General features: G+C 35.2%; 1 protein-coding gene across 5 annotated transcripts in view; it reads right to left on the bottom strand.

Moving 5' to 3' along the window:
• The window catches only part of PGGT1B (protein geranylgeranyltransferase type I subunit beta), an 86,006-nt gene that overhangs the window by 50,394 nt on the left and 10,608 nt on the right, over positions 1 to 25,004 (bottom strand). For all 5 annotated transcript variants that reach the window (XR_013418031.1, XR_013418032.1, XR_013418030.1 and 2 more), the window contains 4 exon segments: positions 13,950 to 14,017; positions 9,934 to 10,085; positions 8,481 to 8,613; positions 3,091 to 3,136 (listed from right to left, as the gene is read on the bottom strand). Coding sequence is in view for 2 of the 5 variants with exons in the window: in XM_078003822.1 (XP_077859948.1) it covers positions 3,091 to 3,136; positions 8,481 to 8,613; positions 9,934 to 10,085; positions 13,950 to 14,017 (399 nt within the window). In the remaining 3 variants the exon portion in view is untranslated.

Below are 25,004 nucleotides of genomic sequence, written 5' to 3' on the forward strand. Positions count from 1 at the left end.
GCAGCTGGTTAATAAATACATTATTTTCCTCTTAGTCTGTAGATCACGGATTATAAATTGATAATTTATGGACGACAACTGGTGTAACTGGCAAATTAAAAACAAAAATAGAAAAGGAGATTAAAATTAAACTCAAAATTCTGGATTGCTGGAATCCCCCGGCCAAAAAATATTTTTAAAAATCAATAAATCTATGTTAGCTCTGAATAGCAACAACAGGCTGAAGAGGAGAATGATGGTTTTAAAAATATGCAGTTTGAGATACTGAAGTCATATCGAGAAAGATGCCTGGCAAGCAAATGGAAAGGGGGCTATGCAGCACAGAAGCAACAGTACAGATTGGGAAACACAGTTTTGGGTGCCATCAACACAGAGATAATTAAAAAAGAACCATCTGTTAGTTTGTTCAACTATGTGCCAAGCATGTTACAGGTGCAGAGGATACATCAGTGTGTAACACAGGCAAAAATCTCTGTTCTCATGAGGTTTAAGTGAGAAGCAGCAGACAAAAAACAAATAGATAAAACATAGGTCATTTATAAAATAATAAGTGATATGGAGAAAAATAAATCTAGTAAGGGGGTTAGAGAATGGGATGTGTATGTGTAGTTTGTTCGGAATTCTATTATAAATACTGCAGGTGTATCTGGGTGGTTTGCAATTTTAAATCAGGAGCTTGAACCAAGATCTGAAGGATGTGAAAGAAAACCAGGTGTATGCTGGGGGTGGAGGATGATGGAGGAAGATTCTACATACAAGGAACAGCACATACAAAAGCCTTGAGATTTAGGAAGAATTATCAAAAGAAAAGAAAGCTGAACTGAGGTAAAGAAATGAGAGGAAGAAACAAAGATGGTGAAGGAACCAGAAGTAATTCATGAGGAAGTAGCACAAGTGGAATGAGATGTTTTAAGAAAGAAGGGGGGAGGTTAATAGCTCAAATGCTTCAATAAATATAAGATGAGGAATGAGAAAGATATTGGATTTGAAATACAGATCACTCATGACTTTCAAAGACAAACTTCCTAAGTTCCTGAAGGCTTACACAGAGAATGACAGAACAAGTCATTTGTGAAGAAAAGTGAATAGTACATTTGGACCACTTTTCCAAAGACAGTAACAATAAAAAAGAAAAAGAGAGAACACAGTGACTTGATGGGGTGGCCAAATTGTAGGACTTTTTAGAAAGAGGTTTCACTTGCTAGTATAGATAGTGATGAGAGGGGGAAAGAAAACTAAACCAAAATCCTTTAGGGTAGCACTTCCCAGCCTATCTAACTTCATAGCACACAAAGAAAATTAAAACATTTGGTATTTGTAGGCCATACTGTAATACTGAGGAAGATGCTCCTGGCCAGAGACAACCTTACCAGGGACTCCAGATACCCAGGTGCTGCTTGGTTGTTCCAAAGGCTGAAGGGGCTCTATTTTGGTATAATAACCTATTTAAGATATACAAATACACTGTGACACTCTGATTAAAAGGCCTTCCTCTAAGGCTTTTAGGCCTCAAATCTACCAAGCCAAAGTTACAGATAGAGGGAAGATACAAGCTTTAGGGCACGAACTATAGTCCATCACTAATGACCCTAATGGGTACAGCCTACTCAAGTCATACCAATTCAAAATCATGACTTGTATAACTCAGGAAGATTTTTTCCTGACAGGACCCATTAGACAGTGTAATGTTTGGGAAGCCCCTCTGTTTCATTATACATTGGAATATAATTCCAATGTCTTGGAAAGAATATCAACTGTATTACAGGTGAGGTGACTCCTCAGCCAGAGTGTACATTAATACCACCTACAATAGTAAACACCAGATCCTGTCTTCTCAGAAATTCTTAGAGCTACCAGATTTCCTTTTTGTACAACTATAACTACATCCCTCTTGATCATGTGGCGATGACTAGTAACATAATTGTTACTGCCAGCTCCTCCCACCCTCCATCTCATAGACTCAGGCACATACAAAAACTACGGTGTCATAATTATAGTATGGCTTCAGAGGACAGTGTTCTATATACCCCTTAGAGACACATAGTCTACAACTACCTAAATTTAAGGAGGGAGTGAAGAGGTGAGAAGAGGAGGAAATACTTGATAGGACAAAATCCCAGAGTATATACAAGGCTATGGGGTTAAGGAATATTTGTTAGAAATATCTTTTTATACAGGTTTTATGATTTACAAATCACTTTTCCCCATATCTCTTATAATCCTAATAACAATCCTAAAGAAAGATGCAATCCTTTCTACTCGATTGATGAGGAAACCCTTAGAGAAATTAAGTGAGGAGCCAAGGTCACTCAGTTGGTGTCAGGGCTGAGACCAGAACACTGCTCTGTTCTTTCTGCTCCATTATGCTAGCAAAGGGATAGAGATAACAAATAATCATACAGAAAACTGTTGTGATGAGGAGGAAACTGAAATTCACTCAGAGAGGCTCCATGACCTGGCCTCTTCCTTTTCAGAAAAGAAGAATGGAAGCTTATTTATTTCCAAATGGAAATTTCAACTTGAGAGAACTCAGGCTATTGATGTGCTGACAAACTTAGTGACTATCACATTATTCTAGTTCTTCCAAAAGTGGAAAAAAACACGAAAGAAAAGACTGTATTAATGTTTGCACTAAATATAAGCTAAGCAGCAAAATGTTTTATGATTATGACTAATAATTTTATTAAGGAAGGTAAATAAAAATTTTCATTTCTTCATGAACTTGTTCATTCATATTTAATATTCTATATTTGGTCTAGCCTTTTAGAGTTATGCCAAAGAAAACCTGTTGTTTTCTAACAATAGAGTAAGAAACAATCCAAAGATATTTTCATGCAGCTAACACCTGAATAGATTACTAGAAAATATCATATGAACATCCCAGCCTGAGTAATACCTGAATGATAACTGACCAAAGAGGCTTCAAATATACAAAATGGTGTCAAAAGAGAATCAGAAAAGTGACAAAGAAGAAAATTATGCTGCACCAAGGGTTGAGAAAAACTTCTGAGGTTCTCCATACTGAAGACACCAAGATGTTGTCTAAGGGAACAAAAGAAACTACATGTTCACTTATTTAAGATGTCTTACCATGAGATTCAAGTCCAGCTCCCTGTGCCAGTCCATTGTCATAGGACTGAAAAAGAAAAACATTGTTCAGTTTAATAGGGAAATAATAATGATAATAATAAATGAATAAATAAGTTGCCATTGCACTAAGTTTGTGGTCTCTTCTAATTTTATTTCTCCTTTGTATCTTCCAAAATATGTGTTTTTCCCCATGGAGAATAGAATTAGGCATTTTCAAATACCTGATTTTGTCTTCTTATTCACCAAGCCAAATCACTAAATGTATACACTAGGCACATTCTGAGAATAGATTGTTCAAAGTTATCTACATATTCAATCTCAATTCAATAAAAGCTCCAAACCTTACTCCTTTACCATTGCAAGTATGCATGAGTTGGAGGAAAATATAAGGATTTCCCACTGATAGAACATTATAAACATGAAACAAGTCTATTTGAGGCAGTCTGGGGTCACTGAGAATAATGATAGCCATTACTGGGTACCATTATTTGAATCTCCCCACATACACTCCAAAATCAAAACAGAAGAACAGTAAAACTTTGAAAACTCAAACCTTAGCAAGCAAGAAGACACACTCAAGCTTCAGATTACCTGTCTACAGAAAAAGAAACATCAAATCCCAGCAAGCCATCTATTGCAACTCTGACACACCTTTGCAGAGAGCAAGGGTGATTTATGAAAAATCATGAGGAGGGGAGCTAACAGTAGTTCTGAGACTGATCTAAAATCACTGCCTAAAAGAGAAAGTCCACCCTAAATATGAGAAATACAGGCAATTCTCACTTTGCACAGTTCTCTTATGCACACATTACAGTTGCCATGGTTTAGCTAAGTACACAACAAACTTCAGTAACCACAGCAGCATATTAACTGCAATTGCAGAAAGTACAAAACTCCGTTACTGGCTCTTCAGTCTGCAGATCACTACATACATAAGAGATGTGCATCATGATCAGTGATCAATCACACCACCTTTTTCAAAGTCTGTTAGGAATTGGCCATTGCACATGTTATTCAGTTCACACACAGATAGCAGATGTGGTTGTGCTCTTTGTCTCTTAGTGATAAACCCACATGATGTTTTATTAAAAGGCATAACAGAAAGGGGCTTGGCCAACAAAGATGAAAGTGCAGTAAAGAAATAAAAAGCATTAACACTGGGTATGAAATTAAAATTAGAGTTATAGAAGAAATAGCTATTACGGGGAAGTTGATAATATTGCTGTTTGAGACTCTAGATATACAGTCAGAAGAACTAAGTGAAGGTGAAACATCTATAAGAAAGGGAAGGGCTTGTGATAAAAAAAGATGAAGATGTTCTAGGGAACTGCTATGGGCAAAAAAAACTTCACATAAAAGGAATTCTCAGAGGTTTCACAACACTGAAAACACAAAACATACGTTGGAAGCTGACAGAAGCTTAGATTGTGGTCATTTGCCTACACACAGAAAAAAGACTCCATCTTATAACTTATATAATGAGAAGGGGGCAATATTCTCAATATTTCCAATGTTTAAAATTATAGTATACGATATACTGATTTTACTATCTAAAACGTTATAGTATACTATATGCTGATTTTACTATTTAAAACATTATACATTTATAACTGACAGGAAGAGTTTTCAATGTTTTGACAAAAATTTTAAAGGTCACAAAACAATCATAATTTTTCCCATTGATGATTAAAATCACTGTGTATCATTTCGGCTTGTGTGGTTATCATAGCATGGCACTATCATGCAAAATGAGGATAGCCTATTCTGAAAGAGGCCTGGCAAACACAGTATTGGCTATATGGAAGGCACTTAAAAGAATGTGCAAGTCAAGGTGGCAGGGCTCAAATTTTGCTGAAGAAAATTAAAAACAGAGGGAGAAGCCCTTTGAAAATCAGGTAATAAAGGATAACTCAAAAGAGCAAAATTCAGATACCTGAGAAACAAAAGAGAACCGTTTTCCTACCATAAAAATCATGGAACATCCCAGCTACAAAGAAAAGCTACCCGTTAAAGAAAGCATACTTCATTACAATGAAGAGAACAATCTTAAACTAGGAATTCTTCTAAGAAAAAAAAAAAAAAAACTCCATAAAATTACTAACATACAAAGTAACTCTGAGATGAAAACACAGCAAATGAAATGAAAAAACCTAAGTATATAAAAATCTGCCTCTACTCCCAAGAAGTAGGCATGAATCAGAAGAAAACTGTAATGTAGCACTCCACACTCAAATACATATCCTCAAACAAGCATTTGGAAATAAAAAAGGAAATTAAACGTTAAAAACAGATGAACAAACAACAGAAATAAAAAGAGAAATAGTGTTAGAAAAGAAATAGAAGAAAAAGACAAAATAAGAAATAAATTCTAAATTACAGGATGACTAAGGAAGAATAATCTCAAATGAAAATACAACAAGGGACACTGAAAAAAGCAGAAAACAGCCAAGAGAATAAAAATGAGATAAATAAGTCAAAAAGGTCAAAGAGAAAGTGGCTGAAAAGAAGGTCAGGCAAAAAAAAGAACAGACACTAAAATGGAATTCCTAAAAAAAAAAAAAAAAAAGAAAAAAAAAAAGAAAATGCAAAATAATGGACTAGAACTAGGGGTCAGCAATGGCCCAAAGGCTAACTCTGGCCTGCAGTCTGGATTTGTATGGCCCTCGAGTTAAGAAAATGGTCAATTACACTCATAATAAAGGAAATAATAAAATGAAAAATCATGAGAGGAGGGGAGCAAAATTAAAAATATACTGAAATATCATTTTTTGACCACCAGAAAAAAAGGTAAAAACAAAGAAAGTATAACACTTTTTACTGGTGAGGCTATGTGAAAACAGGCACTCTCCTATATTGGTGGGAAAACAAACTGGTCTATTCTTTTTGGAGAGAAAATGGGAAATCTCTAATAAAATTACATATGCATTTACCTTTTGATCAAGCAATTCCACTACCAGAAATTTACTCTGAAGATGTATCTATAACAATATATAAATATATATGCAAAAAGTTATTAATTACAGCATTATTTGTAATTGCAAAATATATGCTCTAAATATAGAATTGCTGGAAAAAACCATGGTGCATTCACACAGTGGAGTAATATAATAGGAAACTATAAGAAAAAGAGAAAAATCTCTCTGAACTGATAAGGAGTAATTTTCACATTGTACTGGTGGTTTTTTGTTTGTGTTTTTTCCTCCCAAGCTATACTGTTAAGTGAAAAAACCAAATAGCAAAAAAAGAGTATGGTATGCTACCTTATGAAGAAAGAAAAAGCATTAAAAATATATGTATCTTCTCATCAGTAAGAAATGGAAGAAAGATAAACTGAAAACTAATGACAATGGTTACCTACAGGGTGACAGGGAACAAGATGTTAAGTATGGGAGTTAAGAAGAGGGTGGAAGACAGGGAGGGTGAGGGGCAAGGAGTCATACTTCTCTGTATGTATCTTTTTGTATAGTTCTGAAGTTAAGAACCAAATTAATTTTTCACATATTAAGTAAATAAATAAAGTCAAAGTTGTGGGCAGAAGAGAGCTAAAAGTGAAGGGAAAGCCTAAAATGGAAATCAAAGACAAACAAATAACCTACTTGTATTTCAAGCAGATAACATAACCATATTAAAGGAGGGAAATAAAATAAGTAACTGGAGTACTTCTTAAATATAGTATTCTGACTATATGCCCTCAGACTCAAAACAAAAAGAACCAACATATTCTGGGTAATAGGAGCCGGGATTGCTTGTCACTTTCAGAGAATGGAGTCACAAATGAAAGGACGAAAGTTAAAATGAGCCCTGTGGTGTTAGACTGAAATTTGAGGCATCACGATATTCATGGTTTTAATATATAGATACATAAATAGACACAGAAATATAGATTGTGTGTGTCTGTAAGGGGATGCCTATGTATGCATACATTTCCTATCTCTGCCTGAGAAAAGGCCTAGAAGTAATGACATCTCAATACCAATGAGCATACCTAGTACCCAGATTCAAGTTTCTAAACTCTATCCTTCAACAAGAATAACCAAGGCTCCTCAAAGAAATGACTGATTCCAGAGCTGAGGATGGAAAAGTAGAAGATAAACCTGGAATATCTTGTGCCAGAAAGCAAGGAGGTCTTCAACATGTCAAAAGGGCATAGAGCCTACTTAAAGGGGTTCCCCCAGGCCTAATCTGGGGCAATCTGAGCATCAAAATAATGACAGTAACAGATAACAACCCATTGAATAAAATTAGAAACTAAAGTCCATAGAGATATAAATAAGTAAGTACAAGTAAATAAATAAATGAAGGCAAAGAGAAAGTTTTTTTCAAACAGTAGAATTTTAACTGATATTTATAGGAAGGATGCGAGAGCTGGAGAGCTGGAAAACGTTCAATGCATACTAACAACACTATTGGATAAAAATTTGATTAGGGACTCACTGAATATTTACAGTCTCCAGATATCTCACCACAAGATATTCAGTAATTACAAAGGGAAAAGTACTAACTTCACAGAGAAAACTCTGGCATATGCCATCTTAGCCAAGTGAGCAGACATAGGGCAAATCAACTTGCTGCACCTCCAAATACAGTGCACTGAGAAGCCAGTATTACTTCTGTAGCATTCAAACCAAAAATTCTTATCACCCACCCTCCTATCAAACATAAATCTCTTTTCCTCTTAAAACTCCTTTAATGGTCTCTTCTTTCTGTATCCACAGGCTTTTTAAAATTTGTGCTGTTGTAGATTCTACAAAAATCTGATCCACAGTTACACATTCACTTAAATGCAACTCCATTCTTCTTAGGAACTCATAGACATTTTCACTTTGAAATACTGCCTATGAAAAGTTGAATTAACAGCCTAAAATATTCTAACAGCCTCAAAATATTCTAATCTATAAAATGAAACACTTCATTTGGAAAATAATAAACCTGTGAAGCAGTAGTTTTATTTCTCCTTTTATACAGAGATGACACAGTACAGCAAAGGATAGTTCTGCTGAGACTAAGCTTTCCTTACTAATGCCAATAAAAAGTCTCATCAAAGATAACATAATCTTCCAGCTTGCTTGTCAGGACTCTCTACTAACTCCTGCTAGAATAAGCTGTCAATATTTGACTTTCAGATTTTACTTCTTTTTCTTTTAAGTCGATCAATCCCTTTCTTATAAAGATACTGCTTCTTTAAATAAAATCATATTAAATTTTAATGGTCAAGGAGTCAATCTGTACTTCATTTCTTTATTGTGGTCTGATACACAATTTACCTAAAAAGCAATCTTAGTGCTCTCATTTTCAAATAGTTCGTGGAAGACATGAGACATACACTATAATACAGCCCTCATGTACCAGCAAAAACAACCTAAATAGTCAATTTTATCAATAGAACTCACCATACTTCTTCTAATATAGGTGATGGCCTTTTTCATATCCATGCCTGACCAGTTGTTGAGCATATAGCAAATACAGGAAGCACAGTACACAAATCGCATGTCATTTTCACTGCCTTCAGGTACTGCACAAAAACTGAAAATAATAACAACAGTATGATTTTCTATTAACAATGGACTCTGATTTTTTTTGCATGGGGGTTAGAAACACCTCCTGTGTGTCTTTACTTACAGAAAAATCTGTTGATTATTCCACTTTTATTATTCAATAAAGAATAAGACTACTAACTTAAATAATATTAAACTTTCTCTAAATCATCATTCTAGTACAAACTTTTGATTTCTTGGTCATTTTACACACTACCATGTTACTCCCTCCCAGATGCTTACTCAACATACGCTTATTTGCTCCCAGCCAGGGACAGCTGCAGTAGACTGGCTTGAGAATGGCAGAAAATGTAAAAGGTAAAACCTGAGACCCACTGGGTAGTAAGAAATTTCCAAGCCCAAGTCTTTCTACGTGAAATTTCTTCTAAATGTATACACAGATAACCATTTAATCGATTGATCATACTGTATTTTAATTTTACACATTAGTTGTATAGAAGTAGCAATCTATGTTGTGTATGTATTTATAAACAAGAATAAGGAAGCAATAATCAAAGGCTACTCTGAAATATTGAGACATAAGCCATATATGTACTGGCTGAAGTAAATATTTAGTTTCATAGTGTTTCCAATTAATGTCAATTTATTCTAATTGTCTACATTTATTTTTCCCTCATCAAGAGCAGTGTTTTGAAAACACTGACAGGAAAACAGAGCTATTAGTAGATGGAACACAAAGAGTTAACAGCACAGCAGGATTTGTTTGCAGTCTTTTCCTTAGCCTTTTCACTACTGCTTTATCCCTTCTCAGACTTAAAAATCTTTTTCTACCTTAAAGCTCCAGGAAGATTCATCTGTAGACATACCACGTGAATCACCAAATATTAATGAACATATGAACTCCTTTTTTTATTCTTTAAAAACGTCAGAGAAACTACCCTACCTACTCTGGAATATAATATTCAATGTTCACCCCTTTCTTCCCTAATCAGCATAAAGCAAAGAACTGAAGTTCAGACTAAACATATACGTCCTTCAAAATATCAATTTTTCATCTAGAATGTAAATTAGATTCCAATCCTGAAATTATTCGACCATTTATTTATGTACTCATTGTTGTTAAGAAGAGAAAGGTGTTTGGCTATTGTAATTATTTTTATTTTCACTCACAGAAGAAATCTTGGGTCACTTTTTTGATTACGCACTTTATCATGTAGCTTGTAAGCTTTAGGTGGAGTTCTAACAATAAGAGTATGATCCTCTAAAGATCTAGTATAGTATTGTATCCATTTTTTAGTTCCAAAATATTTTTTTTATTACAAAAAAAGTAACAAAGAATCACTCATACCTCCCATCTTCCAGCTGGAGGGCTCTCAAGCCTGCTAAGCAAGCTTCTTTATTTACTCGGCTTAAGTCGTCTCCAAGAATAACTAAGCATGAAAGGCCAGTGTAAGTCATTGCTATGTGGCCACTATCATAAGGATGAGCTGTTCCAGGAGCCTAAATACAAAATTAATATAGTACTAATTAATAAAGTGATATGAAAACTTATTTCATTAAGAAATCTGACATAAGGTTTTAGTAAATAGTAAAATTAAATGTGGCTTATACTGATTTGTATAGACATCTTATTGAGAAAAACAAATCTCCATTTTATATATATCTCAACATGAATATGATTGAATACATTCCAGGCTACCTAATTTTTAATTCTTTGATACCTCAGGCATTATGGAAGTAGTGATGATATTCAGGTAAACCAAATTATTTATTACTTTTTTTTTTTTTTTTTTTTAGTAACAGCGTCTTATCTGTCACCCAGGTTGGAATGCAGTGGTGCAATCATAGATCACTGCAGCCTCCAACTCCTGGGCTCAAGTGATTCTCCCACCTCAGCCTCCTGGGTAGCCGAGACTACAACAGGCACAAACCACCATATCTGGCTAAATGACTTAAACCTCATTCTTACTCCTTAATCTGTCTCCTAGACTCTCAGCCACCACTCTGACAGCTCTATGTGATACCACTTGGAATATCTAGTTTCTTTTACCACCCAGAATTCAGATGAAGGTAATACAGCATGAAGTGAGACCTAGCTTGCCTAGAAGATATTAGGGTCCAGGTGAATGAAGGTCCAAAAAGGAGTTTCAGGAGAGTCTGTGAACCAAGGGCAATAATGGTTTCTTCTTCAATTTTACTCCTGTTATTTTGAAAATGTTTTGGTGCAGGCGTCGGTTGGGGGAAGGATCATATTTTAAAAGTAATGATAGAAATAATCAACTCTATCACTTATAATTTAAGTCTTATAAAGTCAGAAAAGCATATAGCCTTCCAGAAAAAAAGATTTCTGAAACAAAACTTATTTTACATAGCACAAACCTAAGTTAAATATCACAGTAGTGATCACCACATAAGAAACTAAAAAACGATACAATTAAAATAAACTCCTCTGCCTTCTATAATAAATGTAAACTTTTACAATCATTGAAAGGCATAAAATCCTGGTTCTATTTCTCACTGGCTGGCTTAAGGTTCCTAATTCTAGAAAATGAAGATATTAGTACCTACACCTCACAAGGTTATTGTGACGATTAAATAAGTTACTGTCTAAAAAGCTGTTAGTTATCTTAATGATGATTAAGTGCAAGGCAAATATCAAAGGGGCCACTAGTTCTTTGGAGTCAAGATTCAAGGGTCTTGAAACCACCCATGACTTAACTGTAAGATTTTCTTGCATACTGACCTTCTGTGGCTCCTCACAGAATGAGTGTGAACGGTGTTCACTACTCTTTTTATAATAATCTGAACCCACCCCACCTACCCACCTTTAGATACACACTTTTTTTTTTAAGATAGGATCTTGCTGTGTCACCCAGGCTGGAGTGCAGTGGCACAAATCTCAGCTCACTGCAACCTCCGCCTCCAAGGTTCAAGCAATCCTCCTGCCCTGCCTCAGGCTCCCAAGTAGCTGAGACTACAGGCACGTGCCACTACATCCAGCTAATTTTTGTATTTTATGTAGAGACCAGGTTTTTGTCATGTTGCTCAGGCTGGTTTCAAACTCCTGAGATCAAGTGATCCATCCTCCTAAGCCTCCCAAAGTGCTGGGACTGCAGGTGTGAGCCACTGTGCCTGGCCAGATACACAGTTCTTTATATGGTCTCACAAATGTACCAAGCAAATTTCCACCTTTACATCTTTCATTCTAAGTTCCTCCTCAGAACTCAAGCTCCAGTTCTCCTGGCTATCCTACTCCACATTTACAATTGACTTCTTAGAATTCCTATTGCATATTTAACTTTTTGATACTTAAAGTAAACACCTGCTATGTTAAAAGAACTGCAGGGAAGCCAAACATAAATTAAATGTGGACCTTAACCTCAAGGGCAGAAGGTAAGTCTACTCAAATAATTACAATAAAATGTAATGAGCAGTCATAAGGGAGGGATAATGATACATAGGTTTAAAAAGGAATTCTTTTCTGCAAAAGAGGAGCTTGGGCAGCTATAGATGAAGAGGAGGCATTATAGGTAGAAGAAAAAGTAAAAGCAAATTAGAGAAAGAAAATTCTGGGGTGCACATTAAGGACAACACAAAATTTGATAGAGAGCATGGGATTTGTGAAAGGAAATCGTGAGAATAGTGGGAGGATCCATCAGTTTCTCAAAAAGTGCTCTACAGCCACTGAAGGTCCCAAGCATTTATCAGGTAAGTCAATGAATGGTCCATAGATAGTTTGGTGGTTTCAGAAGAAAACTCAGTGACAATATTTTATTCATATACTGTACTGGACAAACCAATGTGCCTCCTCACATTCTCTTGGCCTAATCTGTCTCCTAGACTCTCGGCCACCACTCTGACAGCTCTATGTGATACCACTTGGAATATCTAGTTTCTTTTACCACCCAGAATTCAGATGAAGGTAATACAGCATGAAGTGAGACCTAGCTTGCCTAGAAGATATTAGGGTCCAGGTGAATGAAGGTCCAAAAAGGAGTTTCAGGAGAGTCTGTGAACCAAGGGCAATAATGGTTTCTTCTTCAATTTTACTCCTGTTATTTTGAAAATGTTTTGGTGCAGGCGTCAGTTGGGGGAAGGATCATATTTTAAAAGTAATGTTATTAAAGCACTGCAACAAATATAGGTAGACATCTATATATAGTATAGTACTACACAACGGTTATCATAACCAATGGCATGATATTCTGTTCATTATGACTAAATGAAGACATTACCTTTATTCAGGATTAGCTTAATTTGGAAAATATGATAGGCATGAAAAGGGACAAATTTTCTGAATCCTTTGTTTTCTCATTCCCTGCTAAATACAGTAGGCACCCATAATTGGAGTCCTGCTGGTAAATACATATGACCTTAACACAGGTAAGTTGGTTTACAGCTTAAGGCAGAGGAAGAAAGCTGAAGTAGTACCTCTATCAAAGTATGTCATCTTCTCCAAAATCACTACTATTTATTCCAAAAATTTGAAGCTGATTATGGAAAAACTGGTAGCTCTCCATTTACCTTGCAAGTGGATATAAATCTTGATATACTCAGTCCAACAATGGTTATTATTATAACCATTATATTATAATATAAATAATAACAACCATTATATAAGCAGGCTGGCCCCATCAAGGAAAAAGTTTCTATGTTGTGAGGCCTCTTTAGAAAAAATGATGCTTTTCTCCACTTTATACTGTAGAAAAGTATTGATATTTTGTGTACATATGGAACAGCTACAGAGTTTCTTCTGGGTCTGCTCCTTTGAAGAAGAAAGCAAGCTCCTCCCTCTTCACACTCACTGTTTTTATACTGGCATGTGCTGGTATCAAAGCCTTTGGATATAACCATGAAGAAGTTCTGCATATTCTCATAAAAGTCATTAAAATAATCACTACCTAGGTCTTCAATCACTACCTTTAGAAGGACTTTTTCTTTTATTCCTAAGAAATGTGAGTTAAATGTAGAGTCTTTCTATAACACAGTGAAGTTTACTGGCTTCTTAGAGAGCAAGTATCAAAACACTTCAGTGCTCTACTTTCCTTTACTCAGGAAATCACCAATAACTTTTACACACAGATACATGATACTGAGACAATTTTTTGTAACAATTAATAGAAATTTCTATGTGTTTATGTACTGCATCTATTCTTCCTGGAAGAAAGTGCACTTCTTTGAGGAATTAAGGTAGGTATAGGCTTCCTTTAAAGGGTTTCAGTTTATAATATATATATTATTAGACAATATTTAGTCACACTGAAACCTGGAAGCCTATTTTTTTCTGTGTAATTTCTTAGCTTCCTCTTTCACTAAAATATCCCTACATCCCTTCTGCTTCCTTCTGACCCGAACAGAACTAACCTTTGATGGATTGAATGGAATACCCAGGTATGAAGAGCCTCGGAAACCACAGCGATTTAGATTTGATCCTAGAAAATAAAAGCATGTGCTTATTTAAAGTACACTTTATTTTTTGCACAGATTCTAAAGCAGTTTAATTACACAATCTTTCAGAAACAGACTATTCTAGTCTCCATTTTCATACTGGCTAATGTTGAATGCTTACCATGTGCCAGGTCCGTTCTAGGTGCTTATGGGAATTTCCTCATTTAATTTCCATACGAGTCACAGATAACATAATGATTTCTATCATGTACCTTTTATTAATAGCCCACCTCACGGCCTATAAAGTCCTTTCATAATTCTCCTGTAAGATCAATTTTTACATGATCAACATATTCAATCCCCCTTTCTATAGAACAGAAAACAGAAGCTCAGAGGTTAAGCGAATGTTCAAGGTAACAGTTAATAACACAATAGGGTCTAGTGTCTTTTTACTTTAACTCATTTAGTGTCTTTTTACTTTAACTCACTGCTTCTTTACACTGGAGCAAGCTAAAGGTATAAAGTTGTAGAGAAAATATGTACTTTGTATTTCCGTATTAGCTAGACCTTCGTTCTGAGTCCAGTAATCCACTTGGCTTTGAAGTATGTAGAATACTGTAAGTTAGCACTTAGTCTCTCTCGACTCAATCAAAATATGTTTATGCATACTTTTTTGCTATCTAAAAATTTTCATTTCTCAAGATATCAATGGAATGTAAGTTGGAACTTAAAAGAACAATCAACTATACAATAATTAGGGTTTTAATAGCTATTAGAAAATCAGTATGATAGATGCTGAAAATAATAATGCAGTATCAGCAGACTGTAAATGCACTGCTGATAAAAAGAATTGAGTTGGTCTAGTCTCTGATATGAAGAACTACCTTCATAAGAGATTATGACTTGTGTATGACTAACTTCATTATAACTGTTTTTCACTCTCCTACTTCTTCATTAGGTACTATACTTTTTCAGCTTCTTATCCCCCCAAAATACTTAAAACAGTAGTTTATACATTAATTCTTTGAACAAATTAGGAACCACTAAAATTTAAACTCTCCACCAATTATCATCTCTCTACTGGCAAAAAAATGTATTTTAAAAAGATACTAGTAGCCAGGCCTGGTAGATCACACCTATAATCCCAGCACTCTGGGAGACTGAGGAGGGTAGCTCATCTGAGGTCAGGAGTTCGGACCAGCCTGGTCAACATGGTAAAACCCCATCTGTACTAATAATACAAAACGTAGCTGGGTGTGGTGGCACCTGCCTGTAATCCCAGCTACTTGGGAAGCTGAGGCAAGAGAATTGCTTGAATCTGGGAGATGGAGGTTGCAGTGAGCCAAGATTGTGCCACTGCACTCCAGCCTGGGTGACAGAGTGAAACTATGTCTCAAAAAAATAAAAATAAAATAAAAAGATACTAATGGTGATTATAATTTCAGTGATTATGGTTCTCTTATCCTAAGGACTTATAAATTGGTAAGCTACTTAAAACTTGCCAATATATAACAGAAGTTACAAAAACACTCATATCCTTTTGACCCAGTCATGATATATCTGAGAATCTATTCCAATAATTTCAAGTATGAGAAGAAATGCACACTTCAGTTTAATAACAGTGAAAATCTAGAAGCACCATAAAAGTCCAGCAGGTTAAGCATATCATGCCTCATGTACTGAAAGAAATACTATATTCCTATTAAAAGTAATAATCATTAGAACTATGTAGCAACACAGAGAAAAGTATTTGATCAAGTTAAGCAAAAAAGTAGGATCCAAAAATAAATGTGCACTATTATGTTTATAATTAAGCAAATGGCACATATCAACAAAGACAGGAAGGGAATAAACAAAATAATATTAATGGTGTGAGATAACATGAATAAGGTTGAATTTTGTTCTCTGTATTAGTCACTGTTGCCATAACGTGTTACCACAAACTTGGCAACGTAAAACACCTACTGCCTTACTGTTCTGTTAAGGTCAGAAATCTAACACAGGCATCATCAGGCTAAAGTTAAGGTGTAGGTAGGGCTACCTTCCTTACTTGGAGGCTTTGGGGGAACAATCTGCCTCCAAGCTCATTCAGGATGCTGGCAGAATCAACTTCCTTGCAGTTGTGTGACTGAGTTCTCCATTTCTTTGCTGGTAGGTATCCCTTTTTGCTCCTAGATCCTCTCTTGCCATTTCTCATATGTGGGCCCCATATCTCAGAGTAGCAATGGCATTCAAATCCTTTCCATTAGACCCTCTCTCACTCTCCCTTCTCTCTTCTGCTCCCTTTCTCTGCAATGCCATGACGAACGTTTCTGCGTTCTGCTGCTGCTCATGTGATTTTACTGAGCCCACCTGTACACACGTCACCTGGGATAATCTCTTTATTTTAAGGTCAGTTGATTAGTATAACTTTAACTCCCATCTACAAAGTCCCTTCACAGCAGTACCCAGATTAGTATTTGACTGAATGACCAGGGAACAGAAATCCTGGGGCAACATCTTTAGAATTCTACCTAACACAACCCCTATATTCCAAATGGTACATGCTATACTTCAAAAAAAAAAAAAAAAAGTTATCTTTCTCTTACCAAGTTATGAATTCCTTTATCCTTTTTATTTCTGAGACAGAGTCTTGCTCTGTTGCCCAGGCTGGAGTGCAGAGACATGATCTCAGCTCACTGCAACCTTGCCTCCCAGGTGCAAGCAATTCTCCTGCTTCAGCCTCCCGAATAGCTGGGACTACAGGCATGCACTATCATGCCCAGCTAATTTTTGTATTTTTAGTAGAGACGGGGTTTCATCGTGTTGGCCAGACTGGTCTCGAACTCCCGACCTCAAGAGATCTGCCTGTCTTGGCCTCCCAAAGTGCTGGGATTACAGGCATGAGCCCACTGCACCCAGCCTATCCTTTTATCATCACTTCTTTTAATCCCTCTCTAGTTGGATGAGGGGCAGTATCAAAAGGCATATTTTCCTATTTGATTAAAAATTTTTTTAATCTTTTTTTTTCTCTTTTTGTTGTTGGGATTGTCTTTTTTAAAGGGCATCCTTTCAAATTACTAATTTGCTAACAGTCCTCCATGAAAATGTGATCTTCCACTTTTGATGGAAAAGAGCTCTGATACCATCTGTCAGTTCTGAATTTATACTTGCAACTGGACACCTTTCTTGAGTCCCCCACCAACTTAAACAATTCTGCCAGGCGTTTTACACAGAGGTAGACATATAGTAGTGGTTCAATCAAATATCTGCTTCTGAGAGAAATAAATGAATGTATTCATTTTCTTAGAGGTAAATCAATAAATGACATTTCCGTTTGCTCACTTCTGTTTTTAGCCTGATTAAATAAATAACTTTTCTGAAAAGCAGCAGAAATATTGATACTGAAAAGTACCATATAAGGTTAGGAGATTATGGCATGGACACTTGGAATCAAACTCAGGATCCTATTCTTCCTATCAATGAGTTCTACAGGCAAGTAACAACCTCTCTGAGCCAGTTCCCTCCATTTTTGAACTAGTAACAATAACACATTGCAAGTAATATATTTCAGGCTTCTTGTAAAGGTTAAAGGACATGTTTAGATTGTACTTACCAAAGTGAAACAAGGCTTAATAAACAGTAACCATTCAAAATCAGTTAATTATATTTTATCAAAAATGAAACCGGAAGAAATGAATAGCTTTTGTTGCAACTTATCAAGGAAAGTTTTTTTAAAGTAAAAATGTTTTTCTTTTTTTCTTTTATTCCAGAAAGACTGTATACTGTCATGTAAAAAGTGTTTGGATCTTAAGCACCACAGTCACAGTATAGGGAAAAGACAATGTAATATTTCTTGCCCTCTTCTTAATCATCTGTGGACTACGAAGCTGGATAAAGAAGTTTATTCTTTATTTATTTTAAAGTGTATACTTTATTCTATAGTAAGAGGTTTTACTGTTTCTTATGGAAAGCTAAGATAAAGTAACTAAGAAATCAAGAAAATTACTCATTCACTAAATTGAGTTATCAGTCACACACTTAAATCCTAATGTTTTAAAAAATGATGCTCATTAAGAGGTAACATTTTCACCACTTAAAATTTTTCACCACTTAGGCCGGGCGCGGTGGCTCACATCTGTCATCCCAGCACTTTGGGAGGCCGAGGTGGGTGGATCACCTGAGGTCAGGAGTTCGAGACCAGCCTGACCAACATGGAGAAACCCCATCTCTACTAAAAGTACTAAAATTAGCCGAGTGTGGTGGTGTGCGCCTGTAGTCCCAGCTACTTGGGAGGCTGAGGCAGAATAATTGCTTGAACCCGGGAGATGGAGGCTGCAGTGAGCCAAGATTGCACCACTGCACTCCATCCTGGACGACAGAATGATACTCCATTTCAAAAAAAAAAAAAAAAAAAAATCAAAAAATCACCACTTAAAAAAATTTATTAGGTACTCTTTTGTGGTTTCTGTCAATATTTGTCTGCTCTTGTGCTTTCCTTTAGAATTCTAGTATGCATACCTTTTCATGATAATGAAGAACGTATACACACACAATTCATTGGAAATTTATCACTGAATGCATACTCTGGGTACAGGATAAATTTCTTTCCAGGTTGTCAAACTGCACCATCTAGTGTTCCTATTTAACAGTTGCAAAACAAACTGAAAATTCTTTGTGTGGTCTGGCTGGCCATCAGAATCAACTGCCTATTTTGAAAAAACAGAGATGCCTCTTGCATCTCCCCTCCCCATGCCTGCATAAAAACATGAGGATAGGGCCTGGAAAACTGTATTTAAAAAGAAAAACAATCCCTGTTTGACACATAGTCACAGTCAAGAACTACTGATTTGGTAAATATATTCTCCACTTTTGTGGAACCATAGAGTCAAACTAGTTTATGCTGTTAAACAGAAGTACTTTAGATAGCACTATATCATAAAAATTAAGGTTAAGAAAAATGAAAACTGGGTAGATGAGAGAGGTAGCAAAAATGGGAATATGTACATGGATGTACTATGTGTGTGTTTATGTGTAAGTATGCAGGAGGTATGCTATTAGATAATATAATGTATTTAAAGTTATCAACTATAAGGAAGAATAATTCATTTATTTGCACGTTTGCACAGGGAAGAAATTTATTAAGCTGACTCTTGCCTGATGACTGAGTTATATCTCATTTTAAAACTTAGTGTTTTACCATTAAGCTCATAAAACCAACTTTATGTCAAGCACTGACAGACAGTACATTTAGATATTCTTTAAAAAATGGTTATAAACTTATGGAATATAAAAGTTTGAGAGTATAAAGAGGTTTATTTTAATCAGGGGAGTTGTTTTTCATAAAAAGTAATAAACTGTATTGTGAAATATAAAATTACATTCAAAATTATATTTAGGTATAATAAAGGACAGCTCTTGGGCCAAAATATCACCATACTGTTAATGATAATTATGCTTCTTAAATATATTTCAAAACTGATTAGATCATGTTCTTAACTTTCTAATCCTCATTTTAAAAGTTTTTGCCCTAAGTAAACAGAATTCAAGTGAGGAATGTGGCTACTTTCTGATTTTAAAATGAACATTTATATTTTATGGATAGAGAAATAATTTCACATAAATCTCAAGAAACATAATTTCCTAATAAGAAGACATGCCTTACACAACTCCTTAAGGATATCAAGAAAGTACCAGACAAGGTAAATGAAACATTCTATAGCTAAAAAGAAATTTTAAATATACCTGTTTTCCAAATTTCACAGATTTGTTTTAGAATTGAACCTACACCAATTAAAGAAAAGGCAGACAGGAGATATTCTTTCACAGATATTAGAGACTTAAAAATATTTCCCTCAACAAGATAGCAAATTGAGAATTCAGAATTGCAGCTGAACTGTGAAAAGGTCTGTGGAATCGTCTACCAGACATCTGACCTGGGAAAGCTAGATATATAAATGACCACTATAAAACTATTTTTGCCAAAATGTCTTGATCTATAATATTTCCAAAACAGATGACTTATAATTTTTAAAATATGCAACATGCTTGACTTAGCCACATGAAACCATACTTACTTCCCCCATGTTATTTTTTTAAAGTGAGCAATCTGAAGAATCCACTAAAAAAATGAAAGCATTAAACATTTTACCCTTTAATATTAAACTTTCTTATCTATGTTTCCAAACACTTAATCCTAATACTTTATGGGATCTATTATGGAACAGATACTAGATTTTCCTTTAAAGCTATAAGACAGTCTCCGAGTTCCCATGAGAAAAATCTGTACCTCACAGAAAAACATGCATGGTAAACAGAGCACCTATTGCCCTGAATCAGCACATATAAATAAAATATCCAAAGGACTAGAAAACTGTATTCTAATCTTGTCTCTAGCATTAACTAGCTGTATTACTGAGGACAAATTATTAATCTCTTTGAACCTTAATATCCTCATTTGTAAAATGATGGACTGTAACAGTCCTCACTCTAAGTCTAAAATTCTCTGGTTGTGCCCTCAAAGAAGGGCACACACAATTCCCAACCCAACCCCTTGTGTTTCCTTAATACTTCGTTCCTGAAGTTAACGAGACGGACCCGATCCTCCAGTGGTCTCACTATACACTTATTACTAGGAAATCACTAGGGTCTTTATAATCCTGGAGTTAAGTGGAGGTCAGGGTTAATTTTAATTAAATATTCACAATGTCCTTATATGCCAAACATGATTGTTTCCACTAGGGACCCATATACTTAAACAGTAAAACAACATTGAAACTTGGAGTCAGAAGTGCCGGATGTCAATCCGATTCTATCTCTTATCATCTGTGTGAGGTTTCAGGCAGGTCTTTGAATCACTTTGCCTCTCAGTTTCCTCTTCTGGGACAGGCCAATTAGGTGAAGAACAAATCTATCTGGTTATGTATTTGGCAGTGCTTTGAAAATTATAAAATAGTAAATAATGTACTGCCTTATTTCTTCCATTAGCAAAAATACCAGTATTTATGTATAACTATGAACTTTTAGTTTTTATTTTTGTATGTTTTGAAGAGAAGTTAAGTATTTTTCTAGTTTAAAGCTTTAAATACAGAAACATATTTACTTATGGCAAACATTCAAACAATTCAGATACATAGAAAAACAGTAAAGTATCTTATCTTGCCATCCCCCACCTCTGTTTCCACCTACCTCCCCCTCCACAAAGATTTTCTATGTATCCTTTCTGAGTTTTTCCTGTACATTTACATACATAGATTGTTAAAGCACCTCTGTATATATTTTAAATTTATCATTTAATAATATATATTATAAGTAAACTTTCGGTGCCACAAAAGAAATAGCACTCAAATATAGAATTTTCTTTTTTCTTCTCAGCAAGGCGATTTACTTCTATAGAAGGGTACACCCTTACAGATGGAGCAACGGTGAGTGCACACTTGGACAAGTGAGGGGAAGGGGTTCTTATCCCTGACGCACGTGGCCCCTGCTGCTGTGTGGTTCCCCTATTGGCTAGAGTTAGACCAAACAGGCTAAACTAATTCTAATTGGCTAATTTAAAGAGAGAGACAGGGTGAGTGGTTTGGCGGGAGTCAGGGTAGATCAGAATGAGTCAGGGTGGAGCAGGTAATCAGAATGAGTCAAGGAGGAGCAGGTAATTGGAATGAGTCAGGGTGGGGCAGGTGATGGAAAAAGGTTGCTTTATGAGGAAGTTAAGTTTAAAAGTAGGAGGCAAAGAACTGAACATACTGACATATTGATTCTTTGAAGAGAAATTTAAAACTCATATCTAATATATATGATAGACAGTTTCATGTCAGTATATATATAGAGATCTACCTTATTTACTGCATAATATTCTTTACTGGGCCATAGTTTATGTAACTTTCACTTCTGATGAACAATTATTTTGCTTCTAATATGTTACTGTAACAAACAATGCCCAAACCAAATCTACATATATTTTTGTGCACATGTATTGGTTTCCAGAGGTCAGGAACAAATTAATACAAACTTGATGTTTCAAAACAACAGAAATTTATTCTCTCACAGTTCTGGAGTCCAAAGTCCAAAGTCAAGGTGTTGGGAGTGTTGCTTTTCTGGATACCCTGAGGGAAGATCTGATTCGATTTGTGCTTCCCTCCTAGCTTCTGTTGGCTGTGGGACTCTTGGCATTCCTTAGCTTGATGAATCTAATTCCTGACTCTTTCTTCATCCAGCCTTCCCCCTGTGTCTCAAATCTCCCTCTCCTTTCACTTATGAGGTCACCAGTCATTGAATTTAGGGCTTACCCTAAATCCAGTATGATCTCATCTCAAGATCCTTAATTACTTCTGCAAAGACTATTCCAAATAAGGTCAAATTCTGAGGTTCTGAGTGGATATATCTTTATGGGGCCACTATTCGACCCATTACAGCATACATGAGAATACGTTAGATAGGGCAAAAAATATATATATATATACTGCTAAACTGCTCTTCAAAAGGCTGTAATAATTTTCACCTCCACCAACAGAATATTAAAGTACTCTCTCCCCCATATTCTTGGCAACTTTTAGCAAAACTGACATGTTAGGTTAAAAAAAAAAATGTAACATTGTTTTGATTGAATTTTCCTGATTTCTAGTAAGGTTAATCATCTTTTTATGTATTGATTGACTATCTGTACTTCTTTTGTTAACTACTTACTCAATAAATTTTGTCATTTTCTAAAAGACAATGTATCTTTTTCTTCTGAATCTTTACCAATTCTTAATAGTCAATGTTAATATTATACATGCCATAATTTTCTGCAAATTCATCACTTATTTGTTATCTTTTACTACATAAAGTATTTAAATAATTATTTAGTCAAATCTATCAAATTTTTCCTTTATAATCCCCAGGTTGTTTAACATTTTTAGATATTATAATTGCCTAGATTTTACGTGGTATCTCAAAGTAGGACAAATACAGACCTATGAGTTGCAGAAAGCATATTCTATCAGTTTGCAAATGCTTTACGAATTAGAAAATATTTGAGGAGCCAGACGAGGTCCTAGGCTAAATGAGAAAATATATAAAAGAGGAAGAGAAAAAAGTTGGAGAAGGGGAAGGTGATTCAACAGTCTAACAACTACTGATACACAACAATGATTTAAGGACTGAGAGGGAAAAGAAATAGAAGACACATTCACTCATCTGCCTTCCAGAAGTTTGCAATTCAGGTGGAAGCAAAAATATTTTAAGTAACTTTTAAGCAGTAATGACTGAAGAAAAAAATTGGCAATGGGCTTCAAGCCAATGAAGTCCATGGAGTTGACAGTTTACTAGGAAAGATAATTCTGATGGGTCTCAAAAGGGGTGGTGAGCTGCAACTCTACCTCCAAAAAATGTTTAAACTTTCCCTGAAGTGTAATAAACATAAAAAAGTACTCCTATAATAATTAAAAAGCTCCATGAACTTTTGCAAAATAAACTCACCTGTATAACCAGTGCTCAGCTCAAGAAAAAATACATGACTAGCACTCCAGAAGCCTCTCCCACTTCCTTCTAGTACTCCCCAAAAGCCCAGACTGGTTTTAGCTATTTTTGTATTTTGTAAAAATGGAACAATATAGAATGTACTTCTTCCTCTCAAAAACATGCTTGTGACACTCAAAGAACTGAACGTAGTTGTAGACTGTTCATTCCCATTACTGTATCATTTTCCATGGTGTGAATATGCTAATATATCCTTTATCCATTATACTGAAGACGGGTAGTCTGTATAATTACTAGTTCTAGGCTCTTATAAAAAATACTTCTATAAACATCCTAGAACATATCTTTTGGGGAACATGTTTTAATTTCTGCTGGGTATACACTAGAACTGTTGAGTCGTAGAACATACACATGTTCAGCTTTAGCAAATTTAACTAAATAGTTTTCCAAAGCAGGTGTAAAACTCCTTTAGCAGTGAATGAGAGTTCCAGTTTGCCACATTTTTGTGAACACTTGTTATTTTCCACCTTTTTCATTTTTAGCCATTCTGGTGATTACATAACAAACAAAATTATTATGGATAATATGAAACTCCAGATAACAGCAAATCTCTCACAACACAAGATTAAATAATGAGAAGTATGTAGCTTTTTAGAACAACAGAGAGATAATAGTGTTATAAAAAACTCATTTCACTAATAAAATGATGGGGGGAAGTAAACACTTATTAAAGAACAGACCAAAGAATTGCTCAATCATGGAGCCACCAAATAGTCCTTAAAAGTCGGGGGAAACAGAAGAAAAGACAAAGTAGGAAGCATGGTGAGTAAGTGACCAATGGTCTGGAAACTATAACCTACATCATGAGTTCTCTCATTAAATGTTATGGTCCATCCTTTTCTATAAAGACAATAGCTATTTTATTTCAGGAGTATGAGTTTCAGTAAATTTTTAATTAAAAAATAACATAAAAATATATTTCAGCAAGAACAGAGCTTTCCTATGTGCCAGAGTGTGTATAATTTCCTATCTGTACCATGGAAGATACATTTCTTTAAAAACCGGGCATGTACTTATAATTAAAAAAAAAAATACCAAGCACAATCTGTAATAATTCTACCATACATCAGTCTAATAATTAACTGCTTAAAAATCCCAGACTTTCCCTTAAACTATTAAAAGACATCCTGGAAAAAAGGGAAAACAATAAATGACTTCTATTTTGCAAGTGACCAGGACTAAGACGTGGCCTCAGCCACATGCTCCTGGAAAATGAGGACCATATCTTGCAACTTATCACAGCCCTTCTCTACAGATTTAGAAGAGTAGAACTCTTAGCAGAAAGTTCAATAAATCCTACTCGTCAACATGGTAGATCTGTAACTATTGACCAAACTCTTATATATGCTTTCCATGGAGCTGGTAAAAAAAAGTGATTAGGTATTTATATATTTAATTCTGATAGACCTAGTTCAAAATGCTTAATCAATTTTTAATAAGACTTTGTAAACAGGCATAGATTAAAAAATTATATAAAAACAGACACTATGAACTTCAAGAATAAAATAGCCACAAACTATGTTCAAGATCATC

This window comes from Macaca mulatta, chromosome 6, assembly GCF_049350105.2.
Source record: "Macaca mulatta isolate MMU2019108-1 chromosome 6, T2T-MMU8v2.0, whole genome shotgun sequence".
Taxonomy (NCBI): Eukaryota; Metazoa; Chordata; class Mammalia; order Primates; family Cercopithecidae; genus Macaca; species Macaca mulatta.